The sequence below is a fragment of the Corapipo altera genome, unplaced genomic scaffold (assembly GCF_003945725.1).
Source record: "Corapipo altera isolate COAL_440 unplaced genomic scaffold, ASM394572v1 295, whole genome shotgun sequence".
In the NCBI taxonomy this organism is placed as follows: domain Eukaryota; kingdom Metazoa; phylum Chordata; class Aves; order Passeriformes; family Pipridae; genus Corapipo; species Corapipo altera.
This window is the reverse complement of record NW_020884936.1, coordinates 3,490,282-3,504,894: the sequence shown is the minus strand read 5'-3', so window position 1 is coordinate 3,504,894 and position 14,613 is coordinate 3,490,282. Positions and strand designations below refer to the sequence as shown.

Sequence of the window (14,613 nt, the reverse complement as noted above, 5' to 3'; positions counted from 1 at the left end):
CATCACTCCAATATCAGTCTGGATTCTTTGATCTGGATGCAGGTGAGTGCCAGACCCTCATCCGTGAGGCAAGGCCAAGTGGACACAGGACACTCTGCTCCACTGGCCCCTCTCTGTCCCGTGGCTTCTCCCCAGCAGAATTCCCAGCACATCATGGATGTGGAAAGGACCGTGGCCAGGGAGATCACGGATTTCCACGTCCCCTCAAACGCCAGGACCCCTCTGTCCGTGTGTTCTCCAGCCACGTGCCGGCAAATCTCCTGCTGCGTTTTTAACGCAGGGATGTGCTATAAATAAAGGACTGGAGTGTGGATACAGCACTGAGAACAGCATTTAATCACTGGCAGCGCCCTCTGAAACGTGCTGCTTCTCCTCTTGTTCCATCCATCAAGCACAGAGAAGCACCAGGCATTCTGCCTCCCTATTCCAGCAGAAATCCCTCTCCAAGGGCCGTTCCCAGCCTTGAGCCGCAAACCCCATCCTCACAAACACCTCACAACACCCATGCCCACAAAACTCTCTCTCTCTCTCTCTCTGTTATTTTATCATGGTCTGCTCTTAAAAAAAAACCCAAAAAACCAAAAAAACAAAACAAACCACAATTAAATCAAATCGCTGCACACAACTTTTGGGGGGGAAAAAAAAAAAAAAAAGAAAAAAAAGCACAGCGGTTTTTAATTAGCATGGATTTAATTAACACTAATTCTGGTACTTTCTAGCATTCCCGAGCTTGACATTTTGCTGCCTTGCTTTTGATTTTGAGGGTGAAGCTCCCTGCAGATGCCACTGTCCTTCCCATCCTTCCCATCACCGCTGCCCGGCGCTTCCCAGTGGTGCAGGGAGGGATGTGACTAATCCCTGACTCACCGGGCCCCTCCTGACGTTCTCCCTGATCCTCATCTCCCACATTCCATCGGCCCTCTCCCACTGCCCATCCCTCGGCACTCTCTCGATGCCAAGCAGACACCGGGAGGATCCAGAGCAGTTGGAATTACGTGGTTTAAACGAGAACAGAATGGGGGGGGGGGAGGGGGGGTGTTTAAATTTAAGTGGTCTCGACTTCTCCACTGCTTTTATCTCTGTGATATTCATCTCACAGGGAGAAAAACAACACTGAATAGAATTAAACGGAGCACCAATATTTTGCACCCACTTAACCAAGGTGTAAACGTCAGGGAAGAGGGAAGGAGACCACAAGTCCAAAAGTGCAGGATATAAATATTATTTTTTGAAGTGCAGATTTCAATTCTCAAGCTGTCGAGGCTCCCAGGGAGCCGATCCTGTATCCCAGGGTTGTGGTTTGGTTGGTTCAGCTCCAGCCCTGGGCTCCTGGCCTGATCCTGCCTGGTCAAGCTCAGCCACACCCAGCTAAGGACAGGTTTGAGCAGCTCCAACCCATCCTGACGTAATCCCATCCCCACACTCCCTGCTCCTCTCCTGCCCAGTGCCGGTGCCAACCTGATGCTTCAACTGAGTGCCCAAATTCTAATCCTCAAATCATGGAATCACAGACTGCTTTGGGTTGGAAGGGACCTTCAAGACCATCTCATTCCACCCCCTGCCATGGGCAGGGACACCTTCCACTAGCCCAGGTTGCTCCAACCTGGCCTTGGACACTTCCAGGGATCCAGGGGCAGCCACAGCTTCTCTGCCCAACCTGGGCCAGTGTAGGAAGGAATGAGGGATTTGTTTCCAGGTGGTGTTGCCTGAACTTGTCCAGTCTGTGGTCAGATAAGCCCCAGGGCAAGGGCAGAACTGTTCCAGTGGAGTCAGGACAACAGCTCTCAGGATACCACAAGGAACTTCATGGTGCAAGGTCACCCGGGAAAAAAACTCCCATCAAATCCTAGTAATGTAAAAATTTAGGGGAAATTCCTCCCTGTGAGGGTGTTGAGGCCCTGGTCCAGGTTGCCCAGAGAAGATGTGGCTGCCCCTGGATCCCTGGAAGTGTCCAAGACCAGGTTGGATGGGGCTTGGAGCAACCTGGGATAAGTGGAAGGTGTCCCTGCCCATGGCAGGGGGTGGGACTGGATGATCTTTAAGGTCCCTTCCAACCCAAACCATTTTAGGATTCTTTGATTTCATGAAATACCAAAGGAACAGGATGAGGATCAAGCCCCAGGACACAGGAACAGTGTCCTGTTCAGTGTCCTACAACAATCAAACCCTGATTTCCAAGAGAATTCTGGGTGGCTCCCTTGTAACAGGCTCATTCCCAGCTCTGCTGTCACACTCCAGCCAGGCCTGGAGCTTGAGAGATTCCCAGAACTTTGACCTTCAGCTCCCAGACCTCCATCCATGGCCTTTTTCGCCACTTTATCCCTGTAACATCTGCTGTAGTAAACACTTCCCTGGGAGAAAAAAAAAAAACGAATAACGCAAATTTCCTGTGATTAATTGTGGCTATTTTGGGACCACTTCTCACCAGCCTGCATCAAGATGAAGTGGTTGGGAATATTAATTCCCAGGGCACAGCAGCTCAGGAGTGTTATGGATCCAGCTCAGCCAAGCCAGCCATGAAGACTCCAAGATAAGAACAAGAAGGGAAATACTCCTTGTAGGCTCAAGGAATTTGAAGAAGAGCAGTGGGAGAAGGTAAGTGACCATTATCAAGGTGTTTATCACCTTTAAATGGGAAAGGATTCCAAGAAGCCTCTGCTGGGAAGAACAGGAGACACGGACAACTACAGTTTAATTACAACCTGATTTTAAAAGGGATTTAATTAAGCCAGAGCAAAAGGCAGGCAGACCTGGGGGTGGGGTGAGCTAAAAATCAGGCTTATGCCAGCTTTAAATTAATTAGGAAGAGATTTAAACTAAACCAAACAAAAATTAAGACAATTCAAGCCATTGAGCAAGTGGACCCTGACGAGGCCTGGCTGGGAATGTGTAAATTCACACACACTTGTGGTCCAGCCCACTGCAAGTTTAGGCTCAAACTATGGATTTTCAGTCCTTTCATGCTCTTAATTTGACTTTCCAATGTTAAAGAGCCAAGATCCACATGGGAGCAGCTCCTGCACCTCAGTGACATCAGCCACCAGCAGTGACAGCTCTGCTTGTGCTCTGCTCAGCCCAGGCACCTTTAACATGCAGCTGTAGGGGTTTACAACTTATAGGAAAAGACACAAACAAATCCAGTCCTGGCTGAAAAAGCCAGTGGATGGGGGATTTTGGCAGGTTGTGTTCATGGAACCAAAGAATGGTTTGGAAAGGGTTGGAAGGGACCTTAAAGATCATCCAGTTCCACTCCTGTCGTAGGTAGGGACACCTTCCACTAGAAAGCCTCATCCAACCTGGTCTTGGACACTTCCAGGGATCCAGGGGCAGCCACAGCTTCTCTGGTCAACCTGGGCCAGGGCCTCCCCACCCTCCCAGCCAGGAATTCCTTCCCAATATCCCATCTAACCCTGCCCTCTGGCAGTTTGAAGCCATTCCTTCTTGTTCTGTCTCTCCAGGCCCTTGTAAATATTCTCTCTCCATCTTTTTCGTCGCTCCTTCAAGCACTGGAAGGTCACAGTTAGGTCACCCCAAAGCTTCTCTTCTCTTCTCCAGGCTGAACAATCCCAGTTCTCTCACCTTTCCTCCCAGCAGAGCTGCTCCATCCCTCTGATCATCTTGGAGCCTCCTCTGGGCTCACTTCAACAGCTCCACGTCCTTCCTGTGCTGGAGACCCCAGAGCTGGAGGTAGAACTGCAGGTGGGATCCCAGGACAGCATTGGAGGCACATGGTTGGGGTAATGGTGTAATAAACCCTGGCTGAGCTTTAAACTTACCAAATTCAAGAGCAGGAAATAGCGATTTTTAGCCCTGATGCCCTCACATAAAACACCTTTGAGTTCCAATATTTAAAATATCGCAGGGCCAAGCTCTGACATCAGCACATCCCTAAGGATGCTGTTAATGTGGATGTCCTGGAATTGCCACGTTTGGCTGATGGGATAAAACATCCCAAACACATCCCACACTCCATGACTGCACATACACAAACTGAGCTGCCCAAGGCATCAAAGATGTTCAGGATCATAATCATTTAGGTTGGAAAAGACCTTTAAGGCCATCAAACCTTCAGCCTGTGAAGCTGAAGGTTTTTCCTTCCTTGATTTTTATTATGGAATTTTAAAACAGCTTCTTAACACAAGGTCGTTGAGAAAAGCCACAGTTCTTTCTGGATTGGGTTTATTCCCCTTTATTTCCTTCTCCTGAAAGATCCAAGTCCTGTGACCTCTTTTTTATTATTATTTCCTACTTCTGCACGTTGAGATGACCCTGCTTGACTCCAGCTGGGAAGGAAATCAGCTCCCTCCTTGTTCCTTTTCCCCTGTTCTTGCTGTTCTCCTGCACCAGCTGAGACAACCCTGTGCTGCTTTTTAGGGGGAAGGGACCTTAAAGATCACCTTACTCCATTGGCAGGGACATATTCCACTGGATTTTACCCAGGATAAATTCCTGGGCTGTAGGCAGAGCTCCCAGAGCACTGGGAACACAAATGAGGATTTAGGAGAGGAAGCACTTAGCAAATTCTTAAAAAAAACAGAATAAAATAAGGAAATAAAGCAAAAAAACTAGGAGTATTTCTAACCAATTAGGCCTACTTGTCAGAAAATTAAGTCCTTATCACACATTCTCAAGCCTAACGTCCTCGTTTCTTCTTTCCCCTAAAAATAGCCTGTTCCCATTGGGATTCGGAGCCACTTTCCGGCAAAGAAACCGAGGAAAAAAAAAAAAAAGGTGACTCGACAGAACATCTCTTTGCCTGGAGATGAGGGAAAACAAGTGAACTGCAAAGCCAGGGGGGGAAAAAAGGGGAATTTCATAACCTCCAGAGGTGGTGCTGGGCACGGACGTGTTGCCCTAAATTCGGCTCAGCCGCTTCCCGGGAGCGCCGGGTCACGGCAGGGGAAGGAAACCACCGTGTCTCCTCTGAACCGAATCCCCAGGCAGCCCAGCCTGCTCTCCAAGGGTTTTGTTCCTGACACAGAACTTTTCCTTGTTTTCCCCCCTCGCCTCTCTCCCGGCCCCAGTTTCAGTCAAACCTCCCTTTAAGCAGCCCCAGAGCTGCTCCCGGCCAGCGCCGCCGAGGGAAGAGAAGTGTTGTCGTCCAGAATTTAAACAACCACCCCAAGCGTCACTAATCCTTTCCAAAACGACCCAGGCATCCTTTGGCAGCTCAAGTCGAGATCATACAAACAGATAAAAACCCGGGAAAGCCACTGAAAGAACGGGAAAAGGCAGAGAGGTGGGGGGGGGAAATCACCGATGGGAAAGGATCGGGGTTTGGGGCCCAGTGATCCCTTGGGAATGTGGATGGAGGTGTTCCTCTCCAGCACTGGAGGCTGTGTGCTTGGAAGGGAACACCAAGGTCATGATGGGGGAAATGCAAGAGTCTGATTTAGGGGTGAAGGATCTGATCTCTGCCAGGCCAGGATGGGAGCAGGTCCTGGTGCTGATGGCACAGGCTGCTGTGCCCCATATGGAGCAGAGCCCACCACGGGATCCAACCAGGAGCCATAAACCACGGAAACATCCAAACCTCTCTTGCCCTGTGACCTCACAACGCTGCCAGATCCCAAACTGGGCTGTCCAGTTTGTCCATCACCCGTGGGCGGATGGAGCAGGAATAAAAAGGGGAGGACAGAGCAAGAGCAGCACCACAACCCATCATCCTGCAGCTCCCACCAGCACTCCTTTGCTGGAAATTTCACAGGAAAGGGATAAAACCATCACAGAAGAGAAGGGGAGTGATTCCCAATGCTGGGAAAGCATCCTCAGACCACTCAGTGCCAAGGGCGCTTTCACCGCTGGACAACCCTCACCTCAGACCTGCCCATTGCCAGGGGTGGCAGGGAGGAGAGGACATTCCCAGGGGTGGCAGGGAGGAGAGGACATTCCCACTCCACTGAGCACACACACACAGAGCCATTAACATCCTGCCATAGCCCTCGAAACGTTTTCTAAATGCTGCTACAAGTGACAGTCGCTCCTTAATGAACAGAACGCACCGATTCTGTGCCTGACTCGCTGCCAAGTGTGCCTGGAATCATCTGTGGTGTCTAGAAGGGAGTAGCGTCTCCTCCTCCTCCTCCTCCTCCTCCTCTCCTTATTAAAAAGCTCCATCTCTCCACAGCCTGAGCATCCCTCGGCTCCTGCAGGGGGGAAGTCGCCCCTTCCCTGTCACTCCAAGGATGTGACCTCCTGGACAGGGATCGTGGAATCACTGCTGGGTTTGGGCTTGGAAGGAACCTTTTAAAGACCATCTAAATCCAACCCCTTGCCACGGGCAGGGACACCTTCCACCAGGCCAGGTTGCTCCAAGCCCCATAAGGATGTGGGGTGTGGGAAGTGGATCCACCACCTCGGAGTTGGCTCCCATGGGAAACCTGCCGCTGGATTTCTCAGCAACCCAAAGGGATGGTTGGGTGCAGCCAGGATGGAATCCAGTGGTCCTGGATTCCTGTGGATAGTAGGAAGGGTCTCCTTGGAGATTGTCCTACTGGTGGGACACCCCCCTGATTAAGGAGCAGGCTCCTGCTGCCATTCTGGCTTTGGCAGTGGCCACACCCACTCCCATCCCACTCCCCTCCCACTCTTCTCCAGGGTGGCTGACACAGCTGCAGGGGCAGGAGGAGGGGTGTCTGTCAGCCAGGGATCCTGAGACCAGCTGGGGATGGTGGCAGCAGGGAAGGGCCACTCCATCCCTACACCAGCTCTGCTCACCTGGGCACAGGTGTGTGAGCCCCGGGCTCCCCTCCCCACCCCCCAGGTGTCAGCTGTGGAGCACAGGGATGCCTCACCAGACACTCTGTGCCAGCCTGTCCTTGGTTGGCACCTCGACCAGGTCACACAATGTCCAATCCAGGAGCACCTGCCCTTACCCAGCCACTCCCAAACCTGGACAGCCCATGGGGAGGAGAGTGAAGTGCCCGCCTGGAGCATCCCTGGCTCATCCTGGCGCATCCCCCAAGTACTGCTCTTGGCCGCCCTGCACCCTTGGGCTCGCGGGGCATAATCCAGCCCTCCCACCATCCCACGGGGGGCAAGGGCATTCCCACCGGGACCCTCCACCCACTCCCACCGCCCCCGGCGGCGCCTGCGGAGCTCGAACCCGCGACCCCCGGGCCCCGCGCCCCCCGCCCTGCGCCCCGCGCCACGGGGGCCCGGCGGGACGCGCCAATCAGCGCCCGCCGCGGGACCCGCCGCGGGGCAGGGGGCGGCGGCTCTGAGTGACAGCCGCGCCGGCCAATCGCGCGCGGGCTGCGCGCCAATCAGCGCGCCGCCCCGCGGCGGGGGCGGGGCTAAGCGGAGCGGGGAGCGGGGGTCTCCCCGCCCGGGGTTAGGGGGGTGGGGGAAGGACGCGCCGCGCGCGGATCAGGGACAGCCCCCCCCACACACACACACTGAGTGTCCCCCCTCAGCCGCCTCCCGCCGCCGGCACGGTACCTGCTCGAAGCGGGGCTTCCCCAGCTGGAACGGGGGATAGTCCGCCGGCTCCGCCATCCCGCAGGCGCCACTTTAAACAGCCTCCCCCGCCGCCCGGCCCCGCCCCCTGCGGCGCCGCCGCGCTCATTGGCCACGGCCAACCGCAGCTGCCGCGGGGCACGCCGGGAGCTGTAGTCCTCCCGCTCCCGCCGGGAGGCGGGGCCGCGCTCTGGCCACCAGCCAATGGGAAGCGCGAGTGGACCGCGGGGCATCACGGGAAATGCAGTCCCGGGTGGGAACGGGGAGAACAAGGAGATTTTTACCTCGTGTGTGGAATAGTTTGAGTAAATAATGAGGCAAACAAAGGGAAAAGGTGAAAGACATCTGAAAAATTGCCCCACGTTTTCAAAGACTTCTGATAAATGCCCCCAAATTCCCCCCTCACAGCAAGAGAGACATTGAGGGGGGGCTGGAGCTTGGAAGGGGCTGGAGCAGCAGGAGCAGCTGAGGGAGCTGGGGGGGGCTCAGCCTGGAGAAAAGGAGGCTCAGGGGGGACCTTCTGGCTCTGCAACTCCCTGACAGGAGGGGGGAGCTGAGGGGTGGTTTGGGCTCTATTCCCAAAAAAGAAGCAACAGGAGGAGAGGAAACGATGTCAAGTTATGCCAGGAGAGGTTTAGGCTGGATGTCAGGGAGAAATCCGTCATGGAAAGGGTTGTCCAGCCCTGGCACAGCTGCCCAGGGCAGTGGTGGGATCACCATCCTTGGAAGTGTTCAAAAAACCCGTGGATGTGGCACTTGGGGACATGGGTTAGTGCTGGCCTCGGCAGCGCTGGGTGAGGTTCAGACTCAACGATCTTGGAGGTCTTTCCCAACTCAAACAATTCTCTGATTCCATTTCCTCGTGGAAACATTTACTCTCACTTCAACAGGAGCCCAACAACTGCTATTGACCTTTGTAATAAACACCTGATTAAAAATAAAGAACCTGGAAATCGTAACGATTTGTGGAGATAAACCCAAGGTCGTGCAGGGCTGGGGGCACAAGGGGGGGCACACGGAGCCGTCTCCAGAATCCTCTTCCCTAGATTAGTGGAATAAGAAGTGTCTGGACCTTCAAACGCCGGCGAAATTGTTTGGAGGATTAGGATCAATTCTCCGAGGAAGAGCAAAGGGACAGCAAATAGACAGGAGATGTGGATGAAGCAGGGAAAGGAGTCGGGGAATAAGAGGAAGGTTTGGTGCCAGAGTAGTAAAGGCAACAGATTAAAATGAAGACAATAAAGGAAATAAAGGCAGGTCATAAACAGGTTTTCCTTCTAAAGGAGGAATTAAAAAATGTGCCTGGAAAATAAATCCATTACTTTTGCTACGCAGGGAAAAACATGAACATCCCATTTTTTTTTGCTGTGGCGATGCTGCTGCTCTGCTTTGTGGGTGTGGAGATGATCTTTTTTCTTTTTCCTGTTTTCTTTCCACCTGCAAACCCAATTTCTGGTTTTAGGCTGGTTCACCACTGATCCCTTTTCACTGAGTGGCAAGACTCCTGCAGCTCCAGGTGGAAAAGGGACAGAAAAGGGGCTTGAAGCAGAGCCTGCCTCTGGTTGTGTCCAGAGGGCAAAAAGTGGAGCAGAAAACAGGGGGGGAAAATGGTATTTTATAATTTCTTATTCATTTTTCCTTAGAGATATTGTTAAAATCAGGTTGTTCCAGTGTCACCTCCCCTCCTACCCTCTCCCTGCCACACTGGAAAACCTAGCCATCCTCAGGAATGGGGAGATGAGGAGCAATGATCCATTCCAGGGACACATCCTGCCCCCTGGAGCGAACCCGCTGCCATCCTTGTACCGTGTCCTGGGAGTTAATCATTTGCTTGTTTTAATTAAAAGTGGCTGCAGCTCAAACCTCCTTCTGACCCCACAGCGACATTTTCCTGCTCCCTTCTTACCCCCGAAGCTCCGAGGTCAACCTTTATCCCAAAAACTCGCCCGTCACTCAGGTTTGTTTTCTTTACCTCTGCTCGGAGCCCGAACGATCCGAAAAAGGAAAAATAAAATCGTTTTGCAGCCACAAAGGCTTTGCAAGGCAACTCTCCCTTCTCTAAAGGTTCCTTCCCGTCTCTCCCATGAATATGGATGATAACCCAAATCCCTCTCACAAGGGAAAACCCCCCCTCCCTCCCCTCGCAGCTCGAGCCAGATAATTGATACAGTCCCTAAATGTTGACACGCAAAATGTTTTGTAACAACAGAGGGGAGAGAATCTGTTTATCTAAAACCACATTTGGAGTGACATAAGACTATCACTTTTTTGGTTAAATACCAGAAAGAATATCAATTCTTTGGCTGATATCAATCCAACCAGATCCATTTCGACTGACAACTCGCGTTTCCCTGGATTGGGGAAGGAGAGGAGGGGTTGTTGTTTCCCCGGATCGACGACTGTTCAGTCAACAATGAAGTTTTCTTCCCAATTTTTCTGGAGGGGGAACAACCCTCAACAACAGGCGCTTTGTGAGCTCATCTAGAAACTTTTGGGAGATTTTGGGAGCAGGGGTGGCCTCTGTGGGAAGGTGCTGGAAGCTTCTCCTGCGTCCATGGAGCCAATTCCAGCCGGCTCCAGGACGCTGGACAAGGCTGAGCCCATCAGTGATGGTGGGAGAACCTCTGGGATAAAATGGGGAAGAAGGAAGAGGGAGAACTGGTGTGGAAGAGAAGAGGGAGAGAGGAGTGAGAATGTGTGAGAGGAAAACCCTGCAGACCCCCAGGGCAGTGCAAAAGGAGGGGCAGGAGGAGCTCCAGGTGCTGGAGCTGAGATTCCCTGGCAGATAGTGGTGCTGTGGTGGGGTGGCTGTAGCCTTGCACAGCCCACGGAGGTCCATGGGGAGCAGAGATCCACAGGGAGCCATGGAGACCCCACACTGGAGCAGGGCAATGCCTGAAGGAGGCTGGGATCCCATGGGAAGCCCACGCTGGAGCAGGGTCCTGGCCGGAGCTGTGGCACCATGAAGAGGGGAGCCCACACTGGAGCAGGATCCTGTCAGGACTCGTGATCCTGCAGCCTGTTCCCAAGGGATTGATCCCTTGGAAGAAGGGATCCACACTGGAGCAGTTCATGGAGAACTGCAGCCCCTCGGAAGGACTCAAACTGGAGAAGTTCATGGAAAACTGTCCCCTGTGGGAGGGACCCCAAACTGGAGCAGGGGAAGAGTGTGAAGAGTCCAACTCCTGCGGAGGAAGGAGCAGAGACAATGTATGATTGTAGCCTCCGTTCCCTGTGGGAGAGAATTCAGGAGTCTGGGAAGAAGGGAAGGGTGGGGGAGGGTGATTTAAGATTTGGGTTTATTTCTCACTGCCCTGCTCTGATTTGATTGATAAATTAAATTAATTTCCCCAAATCGAGCCTGTTTGCCCATGACAGCAACCAGTGAGTGACCCCTCCCTGCCCTTATCCCAACCCACGAGCCTGTCCTTGGATTTTTATCTCCCTGCCCAGCTGAGGAGGGGAGTGAGAGCAGCTTTGGGGGGCACCCAGGACCCATCCAGGGTCAGCCCACCACCCTGAGGGAGATTTGGGGGTCTTGGGGAGCCACCCCACACGTGACAGCTGGGAGTGGGGCTGGGCTTCCTGCTGGCTCCGGGAGGGAGTCACAGGAACATTCCTTGTCAGCTTCCATCTGCAAAGCCAGATTTTAAGAAAACTCGAGGCGGGCAGCGAAACTCCGGCTTGGAACAACAAACCCAGCCAGTTCTTCCCGCAGGGACGGGAATTATTTCCATCAGTCCTGAGTCTGTGCTCAAGACAAGCAGAGACACCCGATGGAATCACACACGGGCGTTCCAGCAGGACTTTAAATCCTTCTTTTTCCCCGGCTTCCAGACTCCAGTTCTCCCAGTGACTGCTGCCTGGGGAAGCCCAGACTGGTCCAGTTAGTCCAGGCTGCTTTTCCTTAGGCTGGATCATCTTTCAGAGGGTCACAGCTCAGCGCCCTGATCCCACAAAACAACGTGCCAAACATTTCCCTGCCCGGCCCATCCAGGCTCTCGGGGTTAACATGATCCCCCCCCCCGGACAGGTGCTGAGCTCTGTAAGGGCCTGGATCCAGCTGGATGAAAAATAAACTGGGATTAGAGCTAAGGAAACTCTTCTGTTGGAACAGCAAAGTCATTTACAGGAGCTTAAGGGGAGTTAATTTTTGAGAAGGAAAAGGCACGACTGGAGAAAGCAGCAGGTGCTGATAAGGAAAACGGCTGAGTGGTGAAAGGTGGGAGGGATTTGGGGCTGAGTGGCTGCAGGAGAAGGTCTGGGAAGTGGATCGGTGCAGAGGAGAGGGAGGATCATCATCCCAGAATTGCCCATTCCTGGGAGCACCAGCAGGGATGGAGCCAGGTTTTCCCACTAGGCATCCCAAGGCTGATCTCTCTGTTCTCTGGGATGTGACAGGAGCTCTCCTTTCCTCTCCCTCCTGGGGTCCCTCTCCTCTAGTCCAACTCCTCAGGAATGGAGGGGTAGAGTCAGGACGAGCAGCAAGGGAGCTGCAGGCAGACAGAATCATGGAATCTAGGCTGGGAAAGCCCTCGAGATCATAAAATCCAACCCTTAACCCAGCACTGCCAAGGCCACCACTGACCCCTGTCCCCAAGTGCCACATCCACAGGGATTTTAAATCCCTCCAGGCATGGGGACTCCACCCGTGCCCTGGGCAGGCTGTTCCAATGTTTTACGACCCTCTTCATGAAAAAATTTTCCCAATATCCAACCTAAACCTCCCCTGGAGCAACCTGAGGCCGTTTCATCCTGTCCCTTGTTCCCAGGGAGCAGAGCCCGACCCCACCTGGCTCCACCTCCTGCCAGCTCCAATCCCCCAGGGCCATCCCAGCCAAGCTCCACGGGGTCACTCAGCACAAAACACGACTTTAAGACCCACACAAGACACCTGAGAGGCTCTTAAACCCCCTCAGGTGCTCCCATCACCTGAGCCTGGACCAATATTTGGGGAGGAACCCGAGGTTCCAGGGCTTGGGGAGTGTTAAGGAGCTGGAAAAGCTGCTGGAGGAGTTGGACACCGTCATCCTCCTTCAGAAAATAAACAGAGAAATGTCACTCACTGTCCAAGTGCCATCAGCACAGACGCTGTTGTCAATAAATCAGAAGTATCTAGGAACAGCTTGAACAACTTTTATTTTTTTTTTCTTCTTTAAAGTGCTGAAAACGTAAATAACAAGCTCTTTATAAACATTAGTTGCAACTATTAAAACATGAAACGCACAGAACCCACTTCCTTGGTACGTGAAGTACAGGGAAATCAACAACTCCAAACCCTCCCTGATGCTTCTTTTCCCACTTTGGGATGTTTTTTCCACCCCATGAGACAGGAAACACACGGTGGTTTCTTCACAGACGAGTCATAAGGCTGAGTCTACACTTGAGAACCCACATCCCTTCAGGTTTGTTCCAGTTAAAGGATAAACCTTGGTGGTTCTTCTGGCCCAGCCTGTGACCAGAAGGAGCAGCCAAGGAGAAAAGAAAATCACTTGGCCAAAGTTCTTGAAAAGCAAGAAACCCAGTCATGGGCTGACAACAAAAGCAGAGCCAACAGCACCCTGCTGGAACCACATGGAACAGTGTGGAAAAACAGAGTCCAAGAGAAAGGCAAAACCACAGAGGGATCGTTATGGCTGTGTTTAAAGTGGAACCAGGGAAAAGTTGCTGCTGGTCCAGCAAAACCTTGTGGTCTGCTGGGTTCAGCAGACAGGAACAGAGCTCAGCGTGGCTCCAACAAGGAGCAGGGATGCTGCTCCTGCCCCTGGGCTGCCAAATAAATCGCTAAAAAACAGAGATTTAGGTCACTAACTATGGAGATAAACCCCAGACAGAACATGGGCAACTTGAGAACGTTTCCCCCCACAATTCTTTTCCTCATCCCTTCCCTCCACAAGGTCCTCGAAACCATTTCCCTCTGGGAACTTCTAACAACAAATTAAACAGACTCTGGTTTCAGCGCTGTGGTGTAGCCAAGCTGCTGCTCTGATGGACAGAATCAACCTGGGGGGTGCTGGGGAAAACCCCACATTTTCAGGACAGAGGGGTGGAGAAACAGAGAACAGAGACAGGAGCATCTTTAAGATACCTTTTCCTAAACACCAGTCGATTTGTAGATACCTCAGAACTTCCAAACACTCGAGGACAGACACGGAACACCCATCACTGCTTGTTCCTTCTGCAGCTCCTGCATCACACCCAACGCCAAGGCACCAGTGCCAGAACTGCCTTGGCCTTTGGAGATGGGAGGGAGCAGGTATTGCTGGAAAGGCAGGAGATGGAAGGATATGGAGGAAGCACCTATTGCTGGAAAGGTAAGGGATGGAGGGAAAAGGTAGTGCTGGAAAGGCAGGAGATGAGGAAGCTCCTATTGCTGGAGAGGCAGGAGATGGAAGGAATAGGTATTGCTGGAAAGGCAGGAGATGAAAGGATATGGAGGAAGCACCTACTGCTGGGAAGGTAAAGGATGGAGGGAGCAGGTATTGCTGGAAAGGCAGGATTTGAGAAAGTACCTGTTGCTGGAAAGGCAGGAGATGAGGAAGCACCTATTGCTCTAAAGGCAGGAGGTGAGGAACCACCTATTGCTGAAAAAGCAAGGGATGGAGGGAGCAGGTATTGCTGGAAAAGCAGGAGATGAGGAAGCACTTATTGCTGGAAAGCCGGGAGATGAGGAAGCTCCTACTGCTGCAAAGGCACGATTTGAGAAAGTACCTGTTGCTGGAAATGCAGGAGATGAAGGGAGCAGGTATTGCTGGAAAGGCAGGAGGTGAGAAAGTACCTGTTGCTGGAGAGGCAGGAGATGAGGAAGCTCCTATTGCTGCAGAGGCAGGAGATGAGGAAGCACCTATTGCTGGAAAGGTAAGGAATGGAAGGAAAAAGTATTGCTGGAAAGGCAGGAGATGAGGCAGCTCCTATTGCTGGAAAGGTCGGAGGTGAGGAAGCACCTACTGCTGGAAAGGCAGGAGATGAGGAAGCACCTATTGCTGGAAAGGCAGGAGATGAGGAAGCACCTATTGCTGGAAAGGTAAGGGATAGAGGGAAAAGGTAGTGCTGGAAAGGCAGGAGATGAGAAAGCTCCTATTGCTGGAGAGGCAGGAGATGAGGAAGTTCCTATTGCTCTAAAGGCAGGAGGTGAGGAAGCTCCTATTGCTCTAA

At 52.6% G+C, this 14,613-nt stretch overlaps 2 protein-coding genes across 2 annotated transcripts in view; both read right to left on the bottom strand.

Moving 5' to 3' along the window:
• SFXN5 (sideroflexin 5) overlaps nucleotides 1-7,547 on the bottom strand; it is a 97,407-nt gene extending 89,860 nt beyond the window's left edge. The window contains exon 1 of the mRNA XM_027660540.1: nucleotides 7,441-7,547. Within this exon, the coding sequence (XP_027516341.1) occupies nucleotides 7,441-7,497 (57 nt within the window). The 5' untranslated portion in view covers nucleotides 7,498-7,547. The remainder of the gene's footprint in view (nucleotides 1-7,440) is intronic.
• A 5,027-nt stretch (nucleotides 7,548-12,574) lies between these two features.
• Nucleotides 12,575-14,613, bottom strand: part of RAB11FIP5 (RAB11 family interacting protein 5) — a 41,221-nt gene continuing 39,182 nt past the window's right edge. The window contains 2 exon segments of the mRNA XM_027660509.1: nucleotides 12,575-14,036; nucleotides 14,403-14,601. The gene's annotated coding sequence lies outside the window, so the exon portion shown is untranslated.